We start from the raw sequence: 14,442 nt of genomic DNA on the forward strand, positions 1-14,442 counted from the left end.
GAATAACCAGGTGGAAATGTAAGGCTGGAGGGAAAGGAGTTGGGAATGTGTCACAAGGGGGATGGCATCAAGACTCTGATGCTGAGAATGAAGAGAAACAATGAACACAGAAACAAAGAGACACAAAAACATGGCCTCCTGAAGTTTTAAATATATGACCTGAGTATGAAAGGGATCAGGAAGAAAGAGGAAGCTACACTGGGGTCAGACTCTGAAAGGATTTTTAAAAATGTTTAATCACAGAAATCAATCCTTTGTCTTCTTTCTTGTGTGGCACATCACACAAGATGCTACCCTGAAATACCAGAGAAGACAAGGGATGGCAATTTCTTTGGAAAGCCTTTCGAGATAATACATACAGATCAAGATTATGACCACAAGAGTTCATTCTCTTGCAAGTGCACTGTCATTTTGAATCCATTGTTTAACATAATTTACACAAGATTGGTCCATGATTACTTAACCAAAGCCCAAAGCTGATTAGATGTAAAACAGGGAGAAATTTATAAAACGGTCTCCTCCCAAACTCTTTCTTTTGAGAGAAACTTTTTTTACGATCCCCAAACGTTGAGATTTCAAGGGGAAGTATGTGAAAAGTGGATCTTGAAATCACAGCTTTTTCTTTCATGTATTTGCCTATCTACCTATCAGCAGTACTGATGTTTGAACTTGAGGTCTTGTGCTTGCTAGGCAGGCACGCTTACAGAGCCATGTCTCCAGTGAAAAGCGGCTCCTGAGATGTGTGCGTGGGGGTTCGTTATTGCTATCGATATCCTGGTTTTGTATAATCCTATCATGGCTTTTCAGTCACATGTAAGGGTTCATTGTAAGCTTTTGAGGAGGGAAGCCACTCCACTACCAGTAAGCCGAGGCTCACCACATTGGTTTTCAATTCAGTGACATGTTGCCCACGTCAAGAAGTTAGGGGAGGATTAGATTTTTCTTTTCAAGATTCAGTATCATCACCCCCCACCGCAAAAAAAGACTGTTAACTTTCTCTTCCCCACTCCCAAAGAAGGCCAGAGGGGTAAAACTTAATGTCAAGAAGTCTGCTATTGGTGCCAGGCATGCTGGTACATGCCTGTAATCCCAGCACTTGGGAGGCAGAGGCTGGAAGATCAAGAGTTCCTTGCTACATAGTGAGTTCAAGGCCAGTCAGATACATAGCGTAAGGCGCTAAGTTTGATCTCCAGCACTACAAATAAATAAATAAAATCCATTACTTCTTGTTCCTAGAGCTTTGCTAAACAGGGACATAAAGTATTTTATTTAATCACTGTGGTACAGTCACTTTGGTATGCTTTTTACTCAACTTGGATCCCAGTTCATACCTGGATTTATGACAATTAGAGATTTTAAGAACAACAGAACACGGTGGTTATGCTGAAATAAGAGATAAACTGCTTTCATGGGACTCAGACCAAAACAACTGGGGGCCAGGGTGTCCAACACAAAATATATCAGGTGGCAAACTTAAATTACTCGCTTTTGAAACAATCTCTGTGTCCCCAGTCTTAGAAGAGACTTGGAGTATTCTTGTGAGTTTAAGCATAATGGATTGTTAAAAATCTGTTAAACATTTGAATGTTGACCTAAAGTGTTCTGACATATCTGAAGAAGTCTGATTTTAAGAACGTCTGAGTTCTGGAAAGGTACAGACTATTAAGATGTGTGGCCATGTTGCACAGGCAAAGGTACAATCAGAGAGGCTGACACCTTCATGTACTGTAGTCAGAGTCCTGAGCACAAAGAAAAATAAGAATCTTATAAAAGAGAAAAAAAAAATCAACTCAAACTTTATAAGAGCTTGAACTCAGAGCCTCTCATTTGCTAGGCAGGCGCTCTACCATTTGAATCACTCTGCCAGCCCTGTTTTGTGTTGGATATTTCTCAGACAGAGTCTCATGAACTACTTGCCAGGGCTGGCTTCAAACCATGATCCTCCTGATCTCTGCCTCCTGAGTATCCAGAATTATAGGTGTGAGCCATCAGCACCCAGCAAATCACTCCAACCTTACTGGATCACATTCTTACTGAAACTTGGAAGTGGTGTTGCTTTGGACTAAGTCTGAAGTGGAGGAGTTTGATTCATTCAAACTTCTATTGTGCAGCTGCTGCATGCCAGCCATTCTTCCAAGCAGAAAATGCCATAGCATGAGCAGTCTAGGAATCTTTTAAGAGGATACAGAAGGAAGATTTTAATTAAGTCACCAACAGAAGAATGATTAAAAACAACTGCCTTCTTAGCTTCTTTCTCTTCACCCACGAAACCAGAACCAAAACAGAATCTTTGAAGTAATCGACTCTTTAAATCTCTGACAGACTAGATGTCTAAATACTAACATTTGGTCAACACCACAATCTGCTTTGTCTGCAATCCAACTTAAAAGGAAAACCAAATAGGTTAAAACTCAAAGCCCAGGGTCTCAAAGAAATATATGAATATCCATGTACATTCTTAATAGGCAGTAGGTGGAAGCAACCAATTGTCCATTGACAGATGACTAGATAAAGAAAATGTGGTGTAGACACATAAAGGGGATATTACTCAGCCTTAAAAAGTAAGGAAATACTGTTACATCTACAACATAGATGAATTCTGAAGACATTATGCTAAGGGAAATAAGCCAGTCACAAAAAGACAAATACTGTATGATTCCACTTACATGAGGTAGCTGAAGTTGTCAAATTCACAGAAAGAGAAAGCAAGATGGCGACTACCAAGGGCTGAGGAAAGGGGAGCTGTTTAATGAGTATAGTTTCAGTTCTGTAAAATGAAAAGGTTCTGAAGATGTGTTTCACAACAATGTGAATATACTTAACACTACTGAACTAAACATTTAAAAATGGTTACAGTAGTAACTTCCATAATTTTTTTTAAACCATTAAAAAAAAAAAAAAAAGAGTCCAACAAAACACAGAAACAGTTAAGTGTTGTGCTTAACCTCCAGAGTTCTCTGGCCACCTACCCGATTCTGGACTTAGTTTCTGCTCTGAAGCTAAAGGACAGATTTGCTGCACTGACCTAATCCTACTACATCCCAGAAGGGTGCTAGTTTTATGCCAGGTTGAATCCAGCACATAAACCCAGTAAACTAAGCCATTAGATTATCTTCCCACAATGTGAGCAAAACACCCACTTTAACTATAATCTCACTGTTCCCTCCCTTCTCTCTTCTAGCTGAGTTAGTACAGATAACTACCATTTTGAGACTGCTGAAGAGAAACAAGAACTTTTCACAAAGGTCACTCTGGAAAGACCAAGTTCATCTGCTGAAAACTTCATATAAAAAATACCACCCAGGGGTACATGTAAAATATGAATTACCACTAAAGTCAATGGGCATTCATCACAGTGAAAAGTTAGTTTCATTTATTACTTATTTACAGTCTATCTCATGAAAATACATGTTCCACAAGTACAATGATCTAGTCTGGTCTACAAAATCCAGCACAGTCAAAGTAGGTGAAAAATAAGCATGTGTTGACTGAACAAATAAATTGATTTTGTTTTATCAGAGGAAGAAGGCCACTAAACTTGAGAATTGCAGTATTAGCTCTACATTAGGAAGAAATCCAGTGTCTGCCCTGCCAGTATGCTAATAGCGCTAAGGCAGGAATGTCACAAGTATTTGTTAAGATGACACCAAATGGAACACACTTCACTGAGGACACTACACTGTATTCTGAAAATACTTTGGTTCTAAACTGCCTCACCTTATGCTACATTCTCATGCCACATATTGTACTCCTAATCCCAACCTCTACCACTCTGAACTTGTGCTGTTTCTCTAAATACAAGGCTTGGAGGCCTGCAAACCTTTGCACATACTTTTCTTGCTGCCCAGGATATACTCTCCCATCCTATCCATCTGGTGAATGCTCACTCACGTTTCAAGACCCAACAAACATGATGCCTTTACTTAAAGCCTTCCCTAACTCAACCAGAGAGAAACAAGCACTATGACTTCTGTGCTCCTACAGCACTTTGACTTTTACTGCTTTGGAACTCATCACTATGCCCAGGGTCAGTAAGTACTTAGTAAATATTTAATGACTAAACGACTCTGGTTATAATTACTAAATTGTAAGCTAGACAGTGAATAGAGGCCAGGGATGCTGCTAAACATCCAACAATACACAGGACAAACCCCTCACAACAAAGAACTATCTGGTCAAAAACATAAATAAGGCTGCTATTAGAAACTCTAATCCAAGTATGTCTCTGTCTCTTTGTGTGTGAGTGTTGTTTTGTTTTTTTTGAGACAGGGATTTGCTATGCAGCTCTGGTTGGCCTTAGACTTCTGATCTACCTGCCTTAGCTTCCCAAATATTGGGATTACAAGTGTGTGCTACCACATCAGGCTAAGTGTGTGTTTTATTTTTGTTTGTTTGTTTTGGTGGGACTGGGGTTTGAACTCAGGGCTTCATACTTACAAACCAGGTGCTCTACCGCTTGAGCCACGCCTCCAATCCATTTTCCTCTGGTTATTTTGGAGATGGGGTAACACTAACTGTTGGCCTGGACTGGCCTCAAACCTTGATTCTCCCTGATCTCAGCCTCCCAAGTAGCTAGGATTACAGGCATGAGCCATGGCACCTGACTCTAAGTGTGTTTTTTAACACCTGGAAAGAGTGCCTGGCTCACAGTAGATTTGTTGGTGAAGAAATTGCTCAATAGTCCACCAAATTATAGAACTCTTGCAGGGCCATTAAATTAGGCCTAAGAAATGAGCTATTCCTACTACAAGAAAGTAATCTTTGCTATTCTCCATTCTCTAAAAGACATGCCTCACATGTCTTTTAGACTACCTCCAAGTTAAAGTATCTAATACATATCCACATGCCTACAGAAAGCCAACAAGCTATAAAGCATACCCTTATAGCTACCTCACTTTGGGTAAATTATATTTCCATTTGCACATACACAGAAATAAACTATGCCTTTATAATGTGTTTGAATTAAAAATGTTTTAGTCTTAAGTTTTTGTTAATCATCTTTAGAAGTTTCTCATTCTTCCTTACCACTGTTAAATTCCGGATTTCTTCCATGACACGAGGCCAGAAGGATTGGAGGCTTTGCTGGGCATCACTGCTGCTAGTACCACCAAACCCTCCTTCTGTGGACATTTCAACAACTGAAAACATAGAGAAATGAGACATGTTAGAAATAACAGTCAGACTTTATGTCCTCCTCGTTAGTCATTTAGCTTTCTTTGTGGATGTTTTCACTAATTTATTCAACTTTTCAGTCTTCCTGTGGGGGTGGAGAAAGCATTTTTTGCCCTAGTCTAGCTCGTAATTTTCAATGTCATTCCCTCCAAAGCTTTTAAGCTATCCATGGCTTCTCATACTCCATGGCATAACTTACAGCCAATACATTAAAAGGTCTCAAGTGATTAATATAAACCCGAAGTCTTTAAAAAAAACAAAAAAAGGAACTACGTTTCTTTTGTTTTAGACACTGACCCCACTTCTCTGGAGCTATTGATGGTGATTATTCCTTCTAATCTCAGGTAAATCTGTTTCAAATGACATAACAGCATTAACCAATAATTGTGTGAATAGTTTTAAGTCTCTAAACTGAAACAGCATACTTCCCAATTCTTTCCTAGGCTGAATCCTGCTTTGGCACAAAGCCAAACACAGCACACCAACAATTAGAAGCTTTACAGATATGGGGAGTTAAACTTAGGATACAGAGAAAAAGGTAAGAAGCTACATTTGGTCAACTTCTTCGTGACAAAGGAGGCAAGATGGAACAGATCCCCACACTGGCTGTCATCATAAATAGTATTGTACTATTATAAAAGATTTACAGAGGGAAAGTAAACAACAAACAAGCAACAACAAAAACTCTCCAGTTAGCTTAAATGCTTACCTGGCAAACAGTGAAATGCAAGAGACAGTTTAATTGAACACAAAGAGTTAGTGATCTAAGTCTTCTATCCCGGAGAATTATTTGAAAAGGTTAACATTCCGTAGACAAGAGCTATGTAAGTCATTTAGAACTAATTCTGAGGGGTGAAAGAAAGCACCAAAGCCAGGTGTCACATGAAGAAACATGTAACTTTCTAGGCTTCATGTAGATACATGTTGGGCAGATCTCTCTCCACCAGTAGAGAGGAATGAGAGCTGATAAGCCTAGGTTTGGACTTCAAGGATATTCCATTCACTCTTAAGTATTTGTCTGGGATTGTCTAAGTGGTCTCTAATTTTTTTTCCTTCTAAAGAAAATGAAGATCTATGGCCATACCACCCTGAATGCCCCCAATTTTGTCCAAAGAAAATGAAGAAAGAAATGGAAGAAAAACAGGCATGTAATCTTCAAAGCAGATTTCTCTCTGCTGTAATGACATTAGTGGGTGATGACGTAATGGGAAAAGATTTGGAGCCAATTTCTGGTGCTGGAGGCCTAGAAACAGTTCCACATCAACAGGAATGCTTTAAGTATCTGAGAAGCAGTATGATCGTGGAGTTTCTGGAGGGAGTTAAAGGGATGAGTTGAATCACAGCTGGAAATGACTAGGTAAAATCTTGAATCCTAAAAAACCCAGTGAGAGCCCCTCAATTCAGCTCCCATGACATTTTCACTTACCACCACATGTATATGGCCTATATAACTAGTTTAGATGCATTTAGAACATTAAAAAAAATGCAATCTAGAAAAATTTAACTTATTTTTATTGCTAGCTTCCTATAAGGTATATATGTGGTGAGAGTGAGAGAAAAAGAGTAAGACTCAATTTAACCTTTTTTTAAATGGACAAATTAAAAAAATCTTTCTAGAGGGGTTGGTGGAGTGGCTCAAGTGGAAGAATGTCTGCCTAGCAAGTGTAAGGCCCTGAGTTCAAACTCTAGTACCGCAAACAAAACAAAACAAAAAAAACTATAAATAACTATGAAAAAACTCTAGAATCCTCTTACCACTGATGTGATAAATCAAAAAAAAATTTAAAAAGCTCAAAAAAGAACCTAACGTTTCATTGCATGGATCTGTGGATAGGCGTTATCTTAACACAATCTGCCGTAAATACTGTCAAAGGAGGAAGATGCACTGTTTCAATGTGACATCTTTGGGACACTTACTAATGATGAGTAGGGTTAGCTGGAGTGCAAATGTCTATGAGATTTAGAAGTTTGGTAACAAGTTTTAGCTGTCCTCTTATCTCCCCTTAATACACAACAAAGGCACATAATTCAAGAAGCACTTTTAATAACTATCTGTGCAGTCTGCTTTCAAATTTCAAACTTCCCCAGCCATGGATGTGCTGGCATGAGCAATCACCAAACATCTGTAGTCAACAGATCATGAATGAATCTTTGGCTGGCTCAAAGCCAGGCACTGTTGTAGTGGGAGTTGTGAGCAAAACAAAAAATTATTAAATAGTTTTGGAACTGAAAATGTATCAAAGGTTAAGTTTTTAACTTTAGAAGACTATCTGCATTAGAAAATCACAGGTGAATAAAGACAAAAAATACAAGCTAATAACAATGTCCCTCATGTTTTAATGCATCAGAAGTTAGGGACCAAAAATAAGACCCAGGAGACATCCAAGCCAACCCCTCCATATGGGGCTCACAGCTTCTCTTTAACCTCTGCACCAAGCCCACAACTCTATTCTAAGTGAACATTCAACTTAAATTTGAGCGCCTGCCTTTCTAATACTGGGAAGCTGGCTTCTTGGTAAGGCATTCTTTTCCTTCTTTGGGCAGCTCTGGCTGATCTTCTTTAGATTAAGTTAAATTTACAAGCTCCATCTGAGCTTTGGATTTTGACACAGCCTTTATGATTTTTCCATTCAGCAACCTCTTTTTACAAATACCAACTTAAAAAGACAAAAGCACTCTTCCTATTCCTCTCACTAGGAAAAAGAGAAAAGATTTGTAGCATTCTTCTAGCATCTTTGCAGAAATGATTAGTAATATCTCTGTAAAGGACATAAGTTGTTACTGTAAATTCTTTGAAAAGACGAGTATTTTTATCCAAAATGCTTTCCCTAAGGCAGATCCATTCTTTGCATGGAGCTTTAAAAATCAGGCCAGGATGTGGTCTGATTGTGTGGGCTCAAGCAGTAGAGCACCTGTCTAAAAGTTGAAAGCCCTGAGTTCAAATTCCAGCACCACAAAAAAAAAAAAGATCATATCTCAAGCAACATATTTTCTGAAAAACAAAACTAGTGTTTTCAATATTGCCTTACTGAGGCATGACTTAACATTAAAGTAATAAGGCCTAACTGTAAACACAAACTAATTTCGCTGGCCAACCCCTCCAAAATATTAAAAAATATGAAGCAAACTTAGTTAACCATCACCTCTTGTTTTAGTGATCAATACAAAAAAGGTGATTGAATTGATTTTGCTACAGAAGTACCTATTTATAGTATCTACAGCCCATGGAAAAATGTGCATGGTTCATCTGAGTAATGAGAAAAAGCATACTTAAAAGTTAGAAGTGAAATAAATGTTCCTAATCCCAGCACTTGAGAGGCTATAAGAAGATCTCGAGTTTGAGGCCAGCAAAGTCTACAGAGTAAAATACTATCTCAAAAAAAAGAATTAAGAGAATTATTATTCCAGGATTCTTTTCATTCCATGCTAAGTCACTGTCTTATCACTGGATAAAAGCTGACAAAGACAAAACTGTCTTGGCTACGTGAGGTGGCTCAGACCTATAATCTCAGTTATGTGGGAGGCCATAGATGGGAGAATCAGGTTCCCAGGCCCATCCTGGGCAAAAATGTAAGAACCTTCCTGAAAAATAACTAAAGCAAAAAAGGATTGGGGGCATGGCTCAAGTGGTAGCAAACACAAGGTCCTGAATTCACAAACCCCAGTACTGGGGGTAGGAAAAACCAAACAAACCTGTCTTAAGACCCAGCACATTAACTTAAATCACTCTTATGAAATATGCAACATAGAATTTCCCAGATTTAATATATTATTAATATGTAATTTATCATCCATGTTCATTAATTACTTTATAAATACTTGCATAAGACTGCCTGAAGTATTCAACAGTGTTACTAGACATAATCTCAACTCTAGTAATAGATACTCCAGTATCTATTAATTTATCTGGTTTTAAATTATCTGTTTTTTAAAAGTTTACTTTCTAAAGCTAGAAAGGGAAGAATTAAAGTCCATCATAAAAAGGCTGTTTCTCCAATGCCTAACTTAATTAATATCTCTCTCTACAAAGTGTTCTCTAAATACCTTCATCTGGAAGTGTCTCCTCGTGAACCTTCAGAGACCTTGATCTGCAGCTTTCTGGCCTCACACATTACCTGGTATGATCATTGTTTATATAAGTATCATTTCCCCCTCCTGGTATACAAACTCCTTAATAGGGGAACCTGAGTATGATTCATCTCTGGATCCCTCATAGCCATCTAGCACATGTCTGATAACTACTCCTGAGTGAAGGGCAAGAAAGTCATTGGAGATGGTCTCTCTGAGAAAACCGGCAGCTTGGAAAGCTTGACCCTGAAAGAAACCTACTGGGATTGCCTGAACAACCAAAAGAAGTGGCTATACAAGCTATTCTAAGAATTTATTTTCCAAATAAAATGCTCTCTCCAATCCTTTAAGCAAGAAGGACTAAAATTAGAAATGCACCTAAAGTGGACTTAAATAAAAGGGATGACAGAAAGAACCACACACTCATCCAAAAAGGTCTTGGAAGTTGCAAGTCAGACTAAAAGGCTGGCAACATGGGGTGTGTGCCATTCCCAACCATAAATCTTTTGCAAGTCAGAGCCTCTTCAAAAAGCTAACCAAGATAGATGAGCAAAGTCTGAAAAATTAATTGCAATGGGTAACTAGAAGATAGAGGGCAAATACCTCTGTCTAGCTATACATCAGCAACAAGAAAATCTTGATGGTTCAATGAGACAACTTGAGAGTGGCCATTCTAGCTACAACTCTTAATATCACCCATGGCTCTTTATCTTTTTTTTTTTTTTTATCTTCTACTTCCTTTTTGATGGTACTGGGGTTTAAACTCAGGGCCTAGTGTTTGCCTAGCAAACACTCCAGCCCTTTTTGTTTTTAGTTATTTTTTTAGATAGGGTCTCACTTTTGTTCAGGGTCAGTCTAGGACCACAATCCCTCTGCCTTCCAAGTAGCTGCGGTTACAGACATGTACCACCATATCTGGCTTGTTCTTATATTTATTTTTTTGGCGGTATTGACGTTTGAACTCAGGGCCTCGAGCTTGCTAGGCAGGTGCTCTACCACTTAAGCCACTCCACCAGCCCTGGCTTATTCTTTGAGATACTATCTAACTTTTTTTTTTTTTTTTTTTTTTTGCTCACTTCAAACTGCAATTGCCACCTCCCAAGCACCTGGGATTAAAGATGTGACCCACTGCACCTGGACCTCTTTTACCATTCTTGAAGAAAGAAAGAGACCTATGCAGTTTTCAAAACATCCCAAAAGCAGAGTTCCTCTTGTAAGATTCTCTTGGGAAGCTGGAGATGTGGCACGACGGTAGAGCACTTGCTAGCATATGTGTGGGAATCTGGGTTCAATCCCCAGCACTGTAAAAAAAAAAAAAAGGGAGAAAAAGAGAGAGGAAAGAAAGGAAGGGATTTTCTTGAGGTCTTTCAAGCTCTTTCTCAAGAGAAAGAGAGTACTATGCTCACCAAATCTTCCCTTAGTGATAAGTCTGGGCATGGAACAGGACTTCAAACAAAACAAAAAGTCTCATAAAATAACAAAGAATTTAATTCTTTACTATAAGTTTTAACCTGGCTTCCAAAACTATACCTTTATTTTTATCTCCCTATTATCTGGCATCTACCTCATTCTCCATACCCTTTTATAATATGCCTAAACCTACAATATAGCTCTTTGAAGTAACTAAGACCAAACAGATGCTGCTGGGAGATAATATCAAAAATCCTAACAGCACAACTATTCAAAGAAACTTCCTTAAAGTCCCTTTTTTTTTTTGCTGAGCAAAGTAGTACATATCTATAATCCCAGCACTTGGGAGGTAGAGCCAGAAAGATTGTAAGTTTGAGGCCAGCCTAGGCTACACAAACAAAATAAAACAAAACACCCAATTCTTAACCAATGTTGTTTCCTATTAAAGTATTAGAGTTGACCTAATTTGGGGCAGCGAAGTTTTACCTAAAAATATCAGCTCTTGCTATTAAATGGAAACAAATTAATCTTAGCCCAGTACTCAGAAGCAATCTTAACAGTTGGTACTACCATTCCCTCTAAATGTTCCCCAGTCCAACTTACAAAGCTGCAAGCCTTAGGTGTTTTGGGCCATGGTGTCTCCAATTATTCTGGTGTGTGCATAACTCAACATATCCCAACAAACATCTTCCTATGCGTAGAGCACCTATGTTTTTCACTTCCTTTTTTACTTGCATTGTGATGTTTTTCAAGTCCATGGTTACAAGCATTTTTTGTTCCAATATTGCTTAAGTACCCAGTGAAGTTATTAGTTCTTCACTTGAATCAGCTACAATTGTTGTATTTTAAAACTGTTACATTTAAAATGAATGAGCAGTAAAGAGAAAGGAAGAATGTGAAAATGTGAATGAACAGATGGATAAGGAAGAAGGGGGGATTTAAGCTAATTTGCACTTGCTATTTTAGATATTCTTTCAATCTACAAAGAAAAGTAGAAACTAAATTTGAGAACTGAGACATTCAAAACAATTCCACCAACAATTTGGTTCTCAGGTTTATACAGCTGAACATATGCCACTATCAATAACAATGGCTAAAAATCATAAGCCTCAACTTCTCCATAACGCAGCCAATCTCAAACCAACAAATTCATTTTCTTTTTCTTCCTCTCTTTTTCTTTTCTTTCTTTTTTATTTATTTACTTATTTATATACTGGCTGTACTGGGGTTTGAACTCAAAGTCTTTCAATTGCTAGGCAAATTCTTGACCACTTGAACCATTCCTCTAGCCCTCAAACTAACAATTTCAGAAAGAAAAAAATAATACTGCTTTGGAAATTAAGAAACCTATGTCTGTGTACTGGACTGCTGCCAATTAGCTGGTGCCCTTAGGCAAGTCACTCCACTAAGCTATTCCTAAAGCAATGTATACTGAACACTTATGTCAAAGGGGTCTCCAGTGGTCTGGTGGAAAGTCCTACATACTTCATTAGTTCATGATGTAATATACAAATGAATCCAAGAGAAGGCAAAGATAACTAGAAAGAAGAGGGTTCAACAGTCTTTATTTAAGCTCATCTAAGGCTTCTACTTAAGCAAGAAAAGCACCAAGCCTAGGGAAAAAAATCTTACTACTTATATTCTGAACCCTCACATAGCTGGGTACCACCTGGTCATACTCCCCTGGCAGACTATTCCATAGTCCCCACTACAAGTCTTATTTCCCCAACTCTGAGTAATGTCAAGTTCAACCTCTTAAGGGTGTGTCTGCCTTTAGTTCCATGAAGCTGCTGTTCAAAGTGCCTACTGGAGAAGCATCCTTCCCAAAAGATGAGGGGTTGGAAATGGCAGCACACTGTTCTCAAAGATCTGCTCACAAAGACATACTTTTAAACTGGCAAGAGTCACTTTTTCTTCAAAAACATGTTTCTGTTTGCTCTCTATTAAAATACAATCTCTGAAACAATACAGTTGTGGTATAATGGGAAAAATAAAGGCACAAAACTGGTACAAGTGATACGCACAGACACAACATTTTAAATTTTGTGCATCTTGCTTCATACTTTTTTTTATTCCTTCATGAATGCTCAAATTTAAACCATCCCTGCAATTATGACAGCAATGAAATATTACCAGTATTTTGTAGGATGGTGTAAGAGAACCAAATATTGAGTCAAGTATGCCAAAGCATGAGCCTAACAACTTCAACCCAGAAAACAAATGAGGCACTGCATCTGTTCTTGTAAATGAAATTTTCCTGGAAGAACAGCAACCCTCCTTTGTTTACGTTCTCTGTGGCTGAGTTTACAATAGAAACCATATGACCTACAAAGCCTAAAATATGATCTGGCTCCTTAAAGAAAAAGGGTCAGATAATACTTAAAACCTTGTTAGGTGTTTCATTTATCCCATGTCTACTTATGGAGAAACTTAGCACTAGAGGTTGAAAAGCTTGTTTGGATCACAGATGTTATGTGGTTGGCATCTCCCTCACCTACTCAGCCTTTATTTAAGAGTAAGATGGGGCCAGGTGTGGTGTCTTAAACCTGTAATCACATCTACTCAAGAAGCGCAGATTGGGAGGATGGTATTTCACGACCTGCATGGGCAAAATGTTAGTGAGATCCAATCTCAATAATGATGCACAGTAGTGGCATGTATCTGACATCCCATCTATGTGGGGAAAAATGTGAGATCCTGTTCAAAAAAACAAAAACAAAAAAGCCTGAGGTGTTGCTAACAAGTTGTAGAGTTCCAGCTTAAAAGGCCCTGAGTTCAAACCCCATACTCCTACACCCCACAGAAATCAATCTTAATCTCTTTTGACCCTCTAGCTAAATTTATTCAATAAATTCTTGCAGGAAGAATGTAGAGTAACTGGTTTTTCATGCCCTGAGACCAAAAGGGAATTCTGACATGAGCTGGAGATAGAAATAGAGCCAATGGCCTAAGTGAAACTGTATTCTAGAACAAAGACCCATTTCGCTTCCTGGGTCCCTTCTGAGATTTACAAACAACCTCTTGCCAGGTTTCTGGCAGGATCCTGTGCTTGGGTGTCCAGAAACAAGAAGTGTGATTCTAAAAAAAAAGTTTCAAAGATGACAACTTACCAGTTTTACAAACTACTTGCCACATACATTACCTTTAACTGTTCTTCACTTATCTCAGTGATAATCTTATCATTATCATTCTAATTTTACCCATAAGGCTAAAGATTGGATACTTTGTCACTTGCTTAAGATCACAATATAGTAACTAGTACAGTAAGAATGAAAACGCTCTAAAATTCTGCTTGTCATTTAGAATAGCTTGCTTATTATCACTTTTTGCAGTTTTAGGTATATGTTTACTTAAACTGTTCAGAGAAATGAGCAGCCTCAGCTTGGAGCACTAACTTGAATCCTTACCCCAAATGATTTTTTTTTTTTTTTTTTTTTTTTTGCGGTATACTGGGGTTTAAACTCAGGGCCTCACCCTTGCTAGGCAGGTGCTTTTACAGCTTGAGCCATTTCTCCAGTCCCCAAATGATCATTTTTATCCACTTAACTACCAAAATCCCTGTGACAATCATAGCAGATGAAATGCCATTGGCACTATCTCCTATCATACAACTATCTTTCATTTCTTTTTCTTTCTCTCTCTCTCCCCCTCCTCCCTTCTACAGATGGCATATGTTGCCCAGGGTGGTCTTGAACTCATGGGCTCAAGTGATGCTGTGCTGGGATTATAGGCACAAGCCACCACTGTCTCTGTCTCTCCATGCTCAGTCAACCCTTTTCTTTTGCCCTTCCC

General features: G+C 38.4%; 1 protein-coding gene across 7 annotated transcripts in view; it reads right to left on the reverse strand.

The window, feature by feature from the left end:
• The window catches only part of Nfyc (nuclear transcription factor Y subunit gamma), a 60,649-nt gene that overhangs the window by 21,383 nt on the left and 24,824 nt on the right, over nucleotides 1-14,442 (reverse strand). For all 7 annotated transcript variants that reach the window (XM_074080461.1, XM_074080462.1, XM_020172762.2 and 4 more), the window contains exon 2: nucleotides 5,026-5,138. In XM_074080461.1, coding sequence (XP_073936562.1) covers nucleotides 5,026-5,130 — 105 coding nt within the window. In that variant the 5' untranslated portion in view covers nucleotides 5,131-5,138. The remainder of the gene's footprint in view (nucleotides 1-5,025; nucleotides 5,139-14,442) is intronic.

Source organism: Castor canadensis, chromosome 7, assembly GCF_047511655.1.
Source record: "Castor canadensis chromosome 7, mCasCan1.hap1v2, whole genome shotgun sequence".
Taxonomy (NCBI): domain Eukaryota; kingdom Metazoa; phylum Chordata; class Mammalia; order Rodentia; family Castoridae; genus Castor; species Castor canadensis.